The sequence below is a fragment of the Trichechus manatus genome, unplaced genomic scaffold (assembly GCF_000243295.1).
Source record: "Trichechus manatus latirostris isolate Lorelei unplaced genomic scaffold, TriManLat1.0 scaffold00041, whole genome shotgun sequence".
In the NCBI taxonomy this organism is placed as follows: domain Eukaryota; kingdom Metazoa; phylum Chordata; class Mammalia; order Sirenia; family Trichechidae; genus Trichechus; species Trichechus manatus.
This window is the reverse complement of record NW_004443977.1, coordinates 12,924,422-12,940,159: the sequence shown is the minus strand read 5'-3', so window position 1 is coordinate 12,940,159 and position 15,738 is coordinate 12,924,422. Positions and strand designations below refer to the sequence as shown.

The following is a 15,738-nucleotide window of genomic DNA, read 5'->3' as shown; positions in this document are numbered from 1 at the left end:
AAAGTTTGAGAAATGCTGTTCTCTAGTCCTAGCTAGAAACACCAAGAGTTGACATAGACCAACGGAAATTTCCTAAGCTGAAATGCAAAGAAAAAAAAATAATGTAAAAAAAAAAAAAAAATTCCTGGGTGGTGCAAATATTTAATGTGCTTAACTGCTAGTCCAAAGTTGGAGGTTTGATTCCACCCAGAGGTGCCTTGAAAGAAAGACCTGGCGATCTACCTTCAAAGCATCAGCCACTGAAGACCCTATAGAGCACAGTTCTACTCTGACACACATGGGGTTGCCATGAGTTGCAGTCAACTCCACAGCAACTGGTTCATTAAAATCATTATTCAGTTAATTCTTCAGCCAATGTTTACACTACTACCTCCATTTCATATGTTTCATATATGTATATTCCACAGTGGTTGGCAATGAGACCTGGTGGCACAGTGGTTAAGAGTTTGCCTGCTAACCAAAAGGTTGGCATTTTGAATCTACCAGCCGCTCCTTGGAAACCTTATGGGACAGTTCTACTCTGTCCTACAGGGTCGCTGTAAGTCGGAATTGACTCGACAGCAGTGAGTTAAGGGTCTATCTACGGTCATACATCGAAATCTTTTGTATAGTACTCTTATAGCGTCCTGGGGGCAGAGTTTAAATATGTGCTTTTGAAGAAGAGGCTGATAAATTGTTACTACCTATGTTGCCAAAAGGTAAGTGATTATCCATAATTGGATGAATCTTGAAAGGTACTGTAAGCTATGAGTTTAGTGTTCTGCATTACGAATGTTACATCCACACTTAGATTGTAACTACTCATGTAATGAGAATGCAAACTGTGAAAGAGTAATTTGACTAATTCAGTCAAAATTATCATATCAATCATTTGGATATTTCAGAGGAAAGTTTTAAGTGCCTAAATTATCAAAATAATTACTTCATTTCTCCATTCCCTTTACTCTGTGCATATGAAGAGATAATCTGATAGACTTTTTTTTCTTTTTAGAAAAAGACAGTCAGTTAAGATTGGGATCCACCCAATACAACCTCTGAAAGCCTTTTAAGATTTTGCATCTGGCTTCTTTTGATAAATATTATCTTCTCATTTTTATAGCAATTTTTTTCACAACAAAGAGCATCTTCTTCCAAATTTATTTGACAGCATAATGCAAATTAAAAATTGGAGCATAATATTGTAGATTCTTTCCTTACAGCCCTGCAAAAAATAAAAAAACTTTGAATTGAATTGAATTATGCTGGCTTACTTAACTCAGTTAATATCAGTAAACATGAAAGAAAGTAGTCACTGAAGGTAATTTTATTCATGTCTCAGATTTACAATAACCTCAAATTATTTCACTTGATTTGTTTTTCCACCAATAATTTAGTTTAATTTATCACCATGCAATACCTGAATAGGTTATCAAGGTATTGAAATATATAATTCTTTTAGGAAACCTGTGATTCTGAGATAGTACTTATTTTTCTACCCAATGAAAGATTTTGTTACAGCCTGCAAGACAATTTTCTAACCAAAAAACAGCAATAGCTTGACTAATTAAAAATGCATCCATCTGTTGGTTTGCTTGTTGCCTTGCTGTTTGAAACACAGAGGGTTGTTTTATTTATGAAGACCCTCGAACTGTGAGAGCTAGGAATTCATAAGCTTGCATTCATACTCACAGTAAAGGTTAACATTATAACTAAAGTTAAACCTGCAGAGTACTTTATATATTTCTTTAATAGGTTTGAGTTTTTAAACACGTAATTGTGAACAACAGATGTTTTACATAAAAGGCAAAATGGGCTTCAACTATTCTGCCTATAGAATTTTTAGGAAGGTTAAAAGGACTTACATAAAAAACATCAAGTTACATAGGATGTATTGGACATTTATTTTGTTTATGAACAGTATGTAATCTCTTTGGGATTACTGATTACAAAGCTTTATTCTTCCCCAAGGGGGAAAAAATGTGGAAATTGCTAGAACAAGGATTATAGCATTTTAGAGTTGAAAGAGACCATCAAGATACCCTAGCTTGGAAACTGCTGCTTAAAGAGATGGAGCTCTATGTTCAGCATCAAACAATCCAGAATTCAGGACTCCTGCTCTCTAATAGAATGGTCTTTTCTTTGATTAAGTTGTTTTCGTAGTACCCTAAGTCGGAATGACTCAACAGCAATGGTTTTTTTTTTTTTTTTAATTACGGAGGAACTCTGGTGGTGCAGTGTTTAAGGACTTTGCTGCTAACCGAAAGGACAGTTTGAACCCACCAACAAAGATGTGACAGTCTGCTTCCATAAAGATTTACAGCTTTGGAAACCTTATGGGGCAGTTCTACTCTGTCCTGTTGGGTCATTATAAGTTGGAATCCCCTCCACCACAACGGTTTTTTTTTTTTCCCCTTTGGTTTGAGTTAATTGCTTGATTTCCGGGTTCTGCTCTGTCATAGTATAAACAGAAATATGCTTTGCTTTAATTAAGGTAGTATCTTCTGTGTTTGGGTGACAGCAATTTTGACATCTCTATTTCAGCGTAAATTTCAGGCAACGGAAAGACATTGTGGCTCACACTTTGTGATAGGCGAGCAAAGAAACAGATTGTGTGTGCGCAAGCACGCACACACACACACACTTTGCAATAGATGAAGCCTAATACATAAAATAACTCAATATAAAAACAGATTAATCTCTACAAGAAATGGTACATGGGAAAAGGATGATTGCCCATTGACTTCCAGAGCATCCACCTCTTAGTCTAAGATGAATGCAAATGAGAAAAATGATCTTTGCTTGGCAAAAAGTACTTGTGAGGTTCTTTAAAAACATCTTCCAGACTATTAAATTATAGCATGCACAGCTGAAATTTTTAAAATGGTTTACCACCTTTTTCTAGGGCCTCATCCAATAAGCAACACTTTAAGTTACTATACTAATAGCAAGTTTGCTATCTTAATGGCAAACAATTATTTTGTGCCAGGCACTCTCTTCAAAGCTGTATATAGACTATCTCATTTAATTCTTATAACCGTTCTGAACTAGGCACTGTTATTATCCCCATTTTACAGATGAGGAAATTAAGGCTGTCACTAGGGCATACATTTCCCTCCTAAACAAACAAAAAAACTGTAGCCATGGAGTCGAGTCCAACTCATAATGACCCTATAGGACAGAGTAGAACTGCCTCATAGAGTTTCCAAGGAGCTCCTGGTGGATTCGAACTGCTGACCTTTTGGTTAGTAGCCATAGCTCTTAACCACTACCCTGCTAGGGTTTCCCATTTCCCTTCTAGAACCTGATAAATACAAAGAAAATCTCTGTGTGAAATATTGTCTCATGGAGACAATTTGAGAGCTAAGATGAGGTTAGATATCAAGTGACCAGCTAGGGTCCTTTGATTCTCTCCCTTGTATTAGCCTTTACATGCATAATTCAAATTTAGGTCTCATTAAACTTACAAATGACATGCCATGGGCAATCAAGGTTACTCTCAAATGGTCAAATATGTATATGAGTCTACTATACCATGTCTACAGAGAAATAGATTTTTATACAATGCTTAATTCCGACAATAGTTTTAAAAGGTCAGCCCATTTTAAATTAGCTTTGATTCCTGGAAAAAGTGAGAACAAGGGAAAAAATTGAAAAGCATTAATTTCCCTAAACCTCATTCAAATCACCAATTGGAATTCTTCTAAACCATCAAACTTTTAAGCACAGTTGCTAACAATTAACTAAACTATTTGCATTTGTTTGGGGTTTTATTTCTTTCCTCTCTTTGTTGGGAGTAGCAAATGAGCAGCTAGAAGCAAATGGCCATGGCTTTTGGGGACAATCTCCAAGCTCCTGAAATCAAAAGACGGCTGCAGAGACAATGGAAATGTACTAAGACAATCTGTTTACAGAAGTGGGCACATTTGTCCAATATGATACAACACAAGGCCACACATTTTGGTGAGGCAGCAAGCAAGTAATTGTGTGAAAATCTACATTTATTCCCCAAATGGCTATAAGGAACGGGCCCCTTAAGCAGAGTCAATGCAAATCCCACGTGTTTATGGAAAAGAAGTAAACCTTTCAAAGTTTTGGGAACATTTTCACTGGCAGCTAATTAAATTTTATTGTACAGATTAATTACAGTCTGATAATTTATAAATACCTGTATAGAGACACACCCCTCCACACACAGTTTGACTACTTACTAAAATTTATTTTCTTCATGGTTATTATTTCCCAAATTAAATACACTGAACATCCATGGAAAAGTGTATGCTTTCCACAGGGAAGAAAGAATTAAAGAGAAGTTCAATAATATGTAATTAAAAGAGAAGATTAATTGCTTATTTTGAGGTTGAAAGGGGCAATTTTATACAGATGCTGATTTTTGAAGAGTTTTTTTTTCTTAAGAAATCAGCTCTCTTTTATTGCCCCCCGCCCCATATAGATTGCTTTTATTCTGAGTTAGAAGCCAAAGAAGGTGGAGGCTTATTCTTTGGAAGTAACAAAACTTAGTGGCTTGTAAAGAGTGTTTCTGGATTTATGTTTGTACACGTATGTGTATGTGCATGTGTGATATTTGTACAGATAATCTCCAGTACACTTTGTATTGAAATACACCAAACCAACCCAAATTGAAGTCTAAAGACCAATATTATTCTTGGCATTATCTTACTAAGAAGACAATTTACTAAAAGCCAATTTGTATCCACAACCAAGTGTAATTTATTGGGAGTTTCCAGAGCTTTAAAATATTAATTCCGAGCACTACTGTGTTTGTTCTCACCAATTTCATCATTTTGAAAATTAAATCAACTGTCAAAAAAGTTGAACTCTAAGTGATATTAGATTTAAATTATGCATGTGTTTTTATCAGAACATGAATAGCAAAACATATTACAGAATTATAAATAGGTAAATTATCTTCGAAGAAGAGTCTATGTAAACTGAGAATAATCAATAATATGGCTTTAATTTTAAAAGTTAAAAGCTTTACTATCTTTGCAAAATTTCAGAATAATCTAAAATTATTCCAAAATAAAAAGTTTACGTAGCAAAACAAAAAGATAAAGGCTTTCTGTAATTTTAATGGTTTTTGTTTTATAATATTTGATGATGACCCAAATGGTTAAATACTAGAGCAATCACTGTTTTGCTGTTTTCTCCTGGACTGTTTCACCCAGTTTCAGTGACTATTAAAATTGTATATGTGTAGTATGTGTGTGTATATGTGTGTGTGTGAGTGTGTGTCTACATACATATATATATATATAGTGTATAACTATGTAGATAGCTAGTATTTAACCATTTAGGTCATAATCCAATTATGAACCCAAAACAATTAAAATCACAGAAAGCCTTTATCTTTTCGTTTTGCTACATAAACTTTATTTTGGAATAATTTTAGATTATTCTGAAAAGTTGCAAAGATAGTAAAGCTTTTAACCTTTAAAATTAAAGCCATATTATTGATTATTGTGTGTCTGTGTGTGTGTGTGTGTGTACACATAATATATATATAGACATCATTACCCAGAATTGTACACATTTTTTAGACTTGTTCTATTTTTATACTAAGTTCCAAGAAAAAGCAATATATTTGATAATCAACTGTGTTCAGGAAAAAAAAAAAGGAGCCACAAAATTATTTTCTTGGTAATTATTAGCTTTACATTCAACAGGTTTAAGGCACCGATAAATCAAACATTTGCCAAACATTCCCCATGGATTTGCCAAGCATCTGTGTTAACATGCCAAATAAGCTTCAGGGTTAGAAAGTTATTTGCACAGGTTTATTAGTTACACTCTTGCCCCTGAACAACTGGTGCTTGCCTTTTGCCTGGCTAAATGAGAAATCCAATTAATACAAGGCACAGTGTTTCCAGACAGACAGCAAAACGGACCATTTCTTCAGCGTGATAAGCTGTAATATTCAGATTGTTGTCATCTGCCATTTCCACTTTTGCAACTTCTTATCTCCAATAAGACAAGAATGAAAATAGAAACACAAAGTAAAACTTAAGTTATAGGTAAGGTACAAAACAAATTGTAACACATTACTACACTATAGCATATTAAATTTTTAGGTGACGTGTACCTTAACTGCAGCAGAGGAAAATGTATTCATTTCCTGGGACAAGGTGAAAATTAATCTGTTTATTTTTAGAGACTATCAGGGCTTCTAGTGCTTTGAGTGCAAACTTGGAACATTTTGTTTAAAGAGGCTGTAACTTCAGCTGATCAGAAATATGAAGTGAAATTCAAGAGACTCTGAAAATCAGAACGCAGGCAGCACTAAATAAAAACAGTCTTTAAATAAGGCCACGGTCTTAATTTAGGTTCTTTTTCTAGAGATCAAAATTCTAATTTGTGCTAATGACCTATCTGACTTTCCAGGGACGCAATTTACTGTACGAATAGAAGTGTCCCAGTGGTGTGGCCTCATAGTATAGACTGCAACTTCCTTCTAATACAAAGACATTAAATTACACGGGATGAAATCGGTACAAAACCATAGGCAGAACGTTCCTCCAGCTACTCTCCAATTAGCAGAAACCAAGGTTACCTAGTAATCTGATGAAGAGATGTTAGTACTTACAGGTCAGCTAAGGATCAGTCAATCCGAGAACGAGAAAGCTAGACACATCTGATCGTGCACACTCAGAGAGAAATCAGAGCTACTCTTGGGCACCGACCCTTGTTAAAGTACAGCCAGGGTTTCATTCTTTGCATCTACAAGCCTTGGAGCCCCTGACTTACCAGGGTGATGGTACGTTACATTCGGGCTGGGCCGCAGATGTGGGAGTTTGGTAGCAGCGTTTGTGTTTTTTTTGCGTATGTTTGAGAAAGCAGTTTCTGAAAGAGCTATACACCAAAAGCCTCCCACCCGTACTCCCCCACCCCCAGCTTTCCAAGCACCCGTAGCATTTCCCCCCCACCCTTCCATCTAAATGTGGTGTAGGGCCTCAGGAAGCCTTGGCACACAAAGCTCCCATCCAAGCTGTCACTTGACTGACAGCAAAAAGGTTTCAGGGAGATGGACGGCTGTGTGTAGGTGGACATGGAGAAAAGAGAGCTGAGCAGATTCAATCAGAATGCAGCAAGAGGAAGGCTCTAAATCATAGACCTTTGCAGACTTAGAGCTAAACCACAGTGATTGTTAACCAACCATGTGAAGTACTTAGGTATAGGAGTTTGAATACCGGCTCATCTTATTTTTAATCTTTTAACCAAGTACCCAGGTGTAGAAGTAGATGGATATCTCAGGTTTAGGGACTATAAAGCATAAATACATATTATAAAGTGGTGCAAAAAATACGTCGCTAAAGAAAGTGGTAAGCTGGAAAACACAAATCACCCTGACTTTTCTCTTTATCTTTGAGTTCACTGTGATTTCTACATGACAAATGTAGTTCGATGAATAACTTCACCAGGGTGGACTGCTAAGCAGTATGGACACCCTAGGCATTTATCAAAGTATTTTAAATGATAACAACCCAAGTGAAAACTAGGAAAGTTTCAGATGAAAATATAATAAGACATATAGAGGAAATGTGACCCGCTTTACTCAGCTGCAATGAACTGACCATTTAATGGAACAGACTTGATTAATTTCCTGCTGATCTTCCAATTACCTCTGATAGCTGTCTAATGTAAGATGAATAGGCAGATTGAAGTCACAGTGATGGGACCTTACTCTTAAAAGCTACCCTATGTTAGCTGTGCATGTTCTGGTCTAAGTTTGTTTCAATTCTGAGCTGCATGAGATAAAGGTGATAAACCCCCCGCAAAAACAAACCCGTTGCCGTCAAGTGGATTCCCACTCATAGCAACCCTATGAACGTGATAACATTATCTGTTATCCCGAATGTTAATCCTGAATGTCAAAGTGAAGCATTAAATCTTGGGAGATGAATCCTATAATATTTATAATGTACAAATATTCTATACAGAAGAAAGAGTCATCCCAAACTGGGACAACTCAGTCTCAAATCCAGCTAGAGATGGTTAAGCGGTTTCTTCTTAGACGACTCTTATACAGAGCCACAACTTTAAATAATAAATGGCACAGAGGTACCATTCTTTGCATTTTAATGCCTAATGTTTAACTCCTTTCATTGTCCAGCAGAAAGAGAACCTGGGGGTGTATACATGTACAGAGTTGAATAAGAAGAAAAACAAATGGTGGAATTGATAGTTTAAATGTCAGTTTGAGTCAAATGATCCGTTACTAACTGAATTTCTTTTTACCTCCCTACTTCAAATAACTCATTGTTTGCCTGAATTTAAGTCAGTTTATTTGTGCAGATATAGCTATGGTCTAAGAAAAAGTGATTCCACATATAACTAAGAGGGCCGCTTAGCACATTTTAAAGTGGCATGGCCATATGTTTGTCTATAGGCTCTTGCGATAACAGTTGTTTTATATGAATTCTTTTTTTTTTTTAAATTACTTGTCCAGAAGGTACGAAAATAATGCCAATTTTAACCAAGTCATGATTATAAATCTCAATTTTGCATTTCTTTATATAGGGAGTCCATTTATGTTCAATTGATTTTCATAAGATTTCATTAATCTACAGTGGGGCCCCAAAAGTAGATGACTTCGGAAAAAGGCTATACTGTGATTTTTGGAAATTTGACTCAGTTTCTTCTTTGGTCCTTTAAATCAACAGCCAAAAGGCCTAATCTTTCTCAGTGAAAAAGCTTTTCCTATTTACTAACTGCCATAAATGATTAGGGTAATGAAATCTAATGTTTCCAAAGTTACATTTCCTCTATAAGCACACTTATAAAGTCCAATTACCTAAACAAGCATTTAAAGGATTTCTGTAGTACATACAGAAATACACTTACCATTTCAGCAATCCTGAGAGAGTATTCATAGATCTTCCGATATTACAGAAAAAATGTTTGGAACGTAAGTGCTCTGTAAATGCTTTCGACTTTGATGGAGGAAGGAAAAATTAGGTTTTCAAACTTATATCCTCATTATATAGTAAACCATAAATTATGTTCATTGTCATATTGTTTTCTTAAGCATTTCATTGTAATTCCATTGTTTCTCAGAAAGAAAAATTAAAAGGCTGTTGCAGTACTTCCATAAATTGGTATTCTGACCAGATAATTATTTCTCTCTCAAAAATGATTAAAAAGCAAAAAAATTATGCCAGTTTTATGTGATTCATGTGTTTATTATCATTGGTTTTTCACCATAAAACAACTCTTAATTCCAAAAGTTCTCTGAATAATCATAAAACAGCGTAGTTACATGTTTAATATTTAATAGCTGTGACTTTCAGCTTCGTGTTGGCATTTTGAATTAGAATGAATAAATACATTGTACTTCAATGGTCAACAACATTTAGTAGCTGTTGTTTTTGATGGGTTGCAAGTAAAAAATATTTTATAGTTACTTTGGGACACGGCTTTCATCCCTCAAAAGAAAAAAAGTTCTGATGTTTAACTCATGTTCCTAATGCAGCCCAAAATATAGCTGCAAATAATCGCCTTCGAATTCCCGTCAAGAAAGGTCCATTATCTCTGCAAAACATTACCGGTTAAAACCGGTTACCACTGAGTTGACCTGGACTCAATGCTAAGTGACCCCATGTGTGTCAGAATAGAACTATGCTCCATAAAGTTTTCAATGGCTGATTTTTTGGAAGTACCCTTTCTTGCAAGATGCCTCTAGGTGGACTCGAACCACCAACCTTTCGGTTAGCAGTTACGCATGCTGTTTGTACCATTAGGGATTTAGAATTGTTGCAGGACTGAACCAAGTGTCTTGGTCTGTGCCATCTGTCTCTCTCTCTCTCTCTCCACCCCACTGTGGAGCTCCCAGAGAATGAAAGGTTCCTGATGGTTTCTGCGTGGATCCCACATCCCCATGTGCTGGGTATCTCTGAGAATGAATGAAATAAATGAATGCATGAATGAAAGTGTGGCCAGGGCTCAGAAGGAAATTTGGACATGTTAAACATGTGGTATTCGGTGCATACTAGTCACTCAAGTAATGTTTGTTAGAATTGAGCTAAAATTTGGAACAGCACCAAACAAAGTTCAGAACTCCTTGAGGACTCCAACCTTCCTGTCATGCCTTCTCCTTCCCAGATGCTTGGAAGGCCTCTTGCTTTCTCTGGCTCTCTCAACTTTCTGCCCCATTGAGATAGGAGCTGTATGGCTATCTTTCTCACTCAGTAGTAAATGGCTAATAAGGGTAGTGCTTCTTATTGCATAAGAAATAGCATCAAAGCCTTGGCATCAAAGGATGAAATCTCCTATAGGGTTTCCTGGGGGCTTCAGGAAGCCCACCAAATGTTCCTTTAGGTTACTATGTAAGCGGTAGCCTATGGTTAGAAGTATTTACTGACAAAGGTGGATATTTCATTAGGTTCAGCTTTAGCTATTCATTGTCACCAATATCTTGAGCTGGTTGTGGGAGTTTTGATCCTCACACCTTGTTCACTTAATTATCTTTTAAACTATTATGTTTGAAGACTGGTATGACCTGTAGGCTCAAATCCAGTTGGGTCATCTAGGAGTTGGATGTAAGATGCCATAATCAACAAATTAAGGGAGGGAAGAATTTAGAATTCATTTCCTGTCCTTACTCCAGGAGTTGGTAAAATAAAGCATTCTCCTTTCGCGGAGCACAAATGGGAAAATATGGTTCCCGGTTTCATCTGGAAGGGAAGATGCAAGCTTAATAAATGATTTGCCATTTAATAATATTAATAGGTATTAATATAATATTATTTGAGAGTAATAATAGCTGCCTATCGTTTGCCAGACACTATATTGTATCCTCCACAAAATTGCTTCAATTTTTTAGAAGACTCATATGCCATATTATTAACAATTTATAGGAAGCCATGTCTCAGAGAGGTTAAGTAACTTACTCGAAGACACACAGCAAGTAAAAACGCCCAGCTGGAATGTTAAGCCAGGGATATCTGACATAAACCCTGGTTCTCAATGACAAGACACTGTTTTAGTGCACCGATTTATTGATAAAAAGACTAACATCCAGGGAACACTAGCTGGAAAATCTGGCATAGTTCTAGAAAAAGGCAGAGTGGATTAATTTTTTTGATCCTCACCCTTTCTCTAGTTGTCCTTATACTGTCTTTATCACTGCTTATTTGTCCACAGGTTAAAGGGCCTGTTCTCATTACTTTGGTGAAATTGGCCCTCCACTTAGAGGCAGAAAACCCTGAGATGCTTGCTGCTGTTTTAAAATGCCTTCTGCAGATTAGAAATACCTTTGATATACAACTTCAATTCAACTTAGCATTTAAAATGTACTTTGTAGCTCAAGTCTTTGTGGAAGGTACAATACAAAAAGGAGACAAAAAAATCCAATCTTTAAAATTATTTACTATTTTCCCTAAGCTTACAAGTATATATATTTTGATATGTCTCTTAAAAGGATTCAAAGCACTCCAAATTCTTACAACAGTGTGGGGTTAGTTTTACTCAAAGGTCAAGAAAATGTATGTTAAAGTAGACAATTTTTGGTACTTTTAAAAAGTGTAATATTCTATTGTATACTCCTGAGTTCAATGGACAATTGATTTGTTGCCTTTCAAACATTTGTTGATGCCCAGGTGCTCTCTGATTAAGTGTAGATTCTACATCAATGGTGGACCAGCAGGGCCACATCATTTTTCCATTTTTGCTCTATTTTTTAGGAGGAACGGCATCTGTTAGGTGAGGACACTGTTCTCTAGGTCGTCACAATGAACAAAAGAATTTTCAGCAGCTCCTTTCCGACCTACGGCCCGGAAATGCTTTCAATAGGAAGTTACAGTTCCGTTTTTCCAAGTTAGCATTTCCTGCGTCTTGGTTCTCCAGAATATGGGACCTAAAAATGAAAAATCGGAAGAAATAAGGGGAAGTCTCTGACTGTACCCTAGCAAATGAAGGCTTGCTTTCAAGCAGCCGTGGCCGGAAAGACTTCGTTTAATATTCAGTGTGCATATACCCCCCCCCCCAAAAAATTGGTACATATCGTAGAAATTTTACTGTCTTTAAGGACTTGAGCGATTTATTTCCCATTTCAGCCACGTTGTGCAAAACTCAAGTCCTGCAGACCGGCAACCAGCAACCATTGCTTAACACGTTTTAAAAAGAATTTTGATTGGTCTTTTTCTTTCTGAGTCTGTGTGCCAAATGACAGGTACCAATATCCATCCTCTTTTTCTATAAAATTCAAAATGATACATAAAAGAGCCCAGAAATGCTTTCCTTACAGGGACTTCGTGTGCTGATTTTAATTACTTTATATACACACATACATATATATATCCCCATTGTGCTTTTTTTTTTTTTTCTTGTATAAAATCAGTAACTACAATAACTAAAATCCACTTCTTCGGACAGTGTTATTTCAGCAGGTCTTTTTTACCGAGAAGCCAAAATACCCAGGGGCTGCGCAAGCTGTCCCTCTCGGCCACCTACTCGCATAGCCATGGCTCAGCCAAGCGTACTCAAGTAAAAGTTGCCCATCTCCCTAGCCCGGATCAGAGATTGCACGAGAAATGCGGGCAGCTCCCAAGCAATGGGGAAAGCACACGATCTGCTGCCGCGGCTAATGACCCTAAACCGCGTCCAGTGCCTGGGCAGAGGGGTCGTGACCTCCTCTCTCCTCCACCCATTCTACACCACTCCCGCTTTTATTTAGGGTCTGTTTTTAAGCAGAGCAGCTACTCATGCAACCCCTGGGGCGTTGACTGTTACTGAGTTTCTCCTTGAAACGCTTTCCTAATTGCATCTTCCTTAACCCAGCTGGCGAGAGGCGCGACGGGACTCCTGGATCCTCTCCACCGCCGCCCGCCATCACATGGCAGGAATGGCTTGGGTAACCAGGCATGGGCCGGCAGATAAAAAAGGCCCCCCAAGGACCCCCATCTCAATGCGGAGTTGTCAGCTGAAGTCTTTGTCCGCCCCTTTCTCCGCGCACTCTGCCGCAGGGCCGCGCACTCCCGCAACTGGCCGGCAGGTGGAGCCGTCGGTTCACGATGAGCCGCAGCCGGGCAGAGTAGGCGTTTCCAGCTCCCCGCGGTCGCCCTCCCGCTGGGATCTAGGCTCCGGAGGAAATCCCGGCCCTGCCCCAAAGGGATCCGGAGGAGGGACGGCCGGGGAGGAGAGAAGGGTGGCTCGTCGCTGGGAATCGGGTCCCTTTAAAACGCCCAGGAAATGTACCGAGTCGCGTCAGGAGCGGGTTCCCGGAACGCGGGCTGAGCAGCCGTCGCCGGGCTGCGCTCAGGTGGCTTCGCCCGCGACCCGGGCATCGGGGGACAGACCATGGCCAGGTGGTGTCCGTGTCCCCAAGAGGACAGTGACACCCACAGCGCCGGGGCAGGGGCAGCCGCATGGGTCTCCGCGGATCCTGCGGCCCACTACCGAGGCCCGGGGCGGAGAGGGCTGTCGGGACCCGCGTAGGGAAGCTGTCGGCGCGCGGAGCTGCAGCGACGGCCCGGCAGCCTCCGAGTCCCTATGTCCCTTGTCTTTACACCTGCAGACTCCCGCACACCACTCAAGCCCTTCGCTTCCACCCCCGGCGCCCCGGAATTTCTAGGCCTGGTTCCAGGGGCTCCCCCGGAAAACCCACAACTGGCTCCTTGCAGCCAGGCCGTCTCTGTCCGTCTTGCGCGGCAAGGAGCCCTGTCCCGGAGCCGGAACGCGACCCACCACAGGCCTCCCCGCTGCTAGAAAGTCACTTGTTCAGGCTCCGGAGACAGTAACTGAGCCCTGCTGTGGGCCAGGCGCTGCACTCAACATTGGCGACTGACGAGGTCACCTCTCTCCAGGAACCTGGGAGCCTGGGAAGACATGAGGAATTAAGTCACAAAACTCCGCAAAAGAGCATTTCAGATGGAAGAGCGCCAAAAAGACACAAAACAGGGCAAGGTGGCAGAGGGTGGCGGTAGGTGCGCGCCAAAGCACGTGTGCGGCCCCAGCCTAGGTGCACGGGACGCGAACACGTATACTCCCAGAAAGTAGCAGAGGGCAAAGGGACAGGGCAACGTGATCCTTATTTTATTGCAATAAAAGAGCGTTTTCCTAGATCTCAAACCGCCCGTGGAGGGGGACAGGGGAGTACCCATCTTTCTTCGGCCCCCCAACCCCCATCAATCGGAGTCTTTGGAAGCTCCCTCCGACACCCCGGGGCTCGACTCCCGAGGTGGCGTCCGTAGATCCGGTCGGCTTCCTAGGACGAGACCGGGAAGAGGAGGTTCTCGCCCCCTCGGACCAGGGAGACACTGAGCCCTAAGGAGCCCGGAGGCGGGGCCTGAAGGGCGGGCTCTGCTGGTGGGGCGGGGCCGGGCCGTCCAGTCTGCGCCGCCATTGGCCGTAGAGCCAGGACTGGCGGCGCGCGTCATGGGTCGGCCCGCCCCTTGGCAATGTCTTCAGTCTGCCGCACTCCCTAACTTAAGCATTTATTCCACTGGGATAGAAGCGGTAGGAGCATCGCTGGCACCGGCGAGCCATGGCTGGGATTTTCTATTGCGTCTTCTTTTCGTTTCTCTTTGGGATTTGCGACGCTGTCACCGGTTCCAGGGTGTACCCGGCTAATGAAGGTGAAAGCGGGGTGGCCTTTCTGGGGTTGGAAGCAGAGAGGGGACGATCGGCAGGGAATGGTCCTCGGAGCGCGGGGCTGGCGGGGGAGAGGGGAGCCCGGCGTGCGGCGTGCGCCCCCACTCCGGAGCAGGGGGCCGGGGTGAAGGGATCTGCGAAGGCGCGGCGGGGAGCGACGGGCAGCCTGCGCTGGGGAGGCGACCCGAGCCAGCCGCCGGGCTACCCAAGTTTGTAGCGAAAGGCCAAAGTTTATCAGCCTCCGCTGGTGGGGCGTCTCGAGACACCTCAAGGGGATGCACCGGGAGCCGACGGCAAGATTGAAAAAACAAGAAGGTTTTTTAGGCCAAATTCTCGTCCCCCACCCCCTTTCCCAAACCCCGGGCCAAGGGAAGACCCAAGCCTGGATCGCGGCGAGGTCTGAGGGTCCTCGGGTTCCTGCGGAAGCCTTCCAGGCTTCGCGTTCCGCAAAGTTTCCGAACCCCGCGCTCCCCTGACCCGGCTGCGGGGCCACCGCGGCGCCGCGGTCGTAGTGCCGTTTGCCCGTGCCGGTGACCTGATTTCTAGCGCCCGGCGTCAGATACCTTTCTCCCCGCCCGAGGGTGCGATCGCGGGTCCGGGGCACCCCGAGACCTCCAGATTCGTGCCCGCAGACCTGGAGAATCCGCCGGCAAGTTGATCGGAGGCGAGTTTGCACCCTCAGAATTGTGCACTGGGCTAGTTTGAAAGGAGCGTGCGGAACCGACGGGACCCGTCTGAGTGCTCGGTTTTCTGCGCGTCTGCTCGGGGCCAGACGTGCTGAGCGGACTGAGTGTGCGAATGTGTCTGTGTTGGGGGCGAGGTGAGCATTTCATTTGGTTTCTAATGATCCCAGGGGCGAGCTGGATGTGCGTGTGTGCGCGTGTGCGTGCGTGTGTGTGTGTGTGTATATGTGCGCGCGCGCAAACGCATGTCTGTGGGTGCGCGGGTGCCTGCGTGGACGCGGACGCTTAGCGGCCGTGCGCGGGTGACCTGAGTGTGTGCGCGTGTGTCCTGGCGGGTTTGCTCAGGCTCGCGCCTGAAAACATCTAGCCTTGTATCCTTCTCGCCGAACCCCCCTCGCCCCTCCCGCCATCCATCTATCCACTTCGCCAGGCTTCCGTCGCGTCCACCCATCCCTGTGCAACCTATCATTTC

The 15,738-nt window shown here is 41.9% G+C and overlaps 1 protein-coding gene across 2 annotated transcripts in view; it reads left to right on the top strand.

Annotated features, from left to right (window-relative positions):
* Positions 1-14,468: 14,468 nt before the first annotated feature.
* Positions 14,469-15,738, top strand: part of EPHA4 (EPH receptor A4) — a 148,440-nt gene continuing 147,170 nt past the window's right edge. For both annotated transcript variants that reach the window (XM_004376355.2, XM_023731336.1), the window contains exon 1: positions 14,469-14,567. In XM_004376355.2, the coding sequence (XP_004376412.1) occupies positions 14,477-14,567 (91 nt within the window). In that variant the 5' untranslated portion in view covers positions 14,469-14,476. The remainder of the gene's footprint in view (positions 14,568-15,738) is intronic.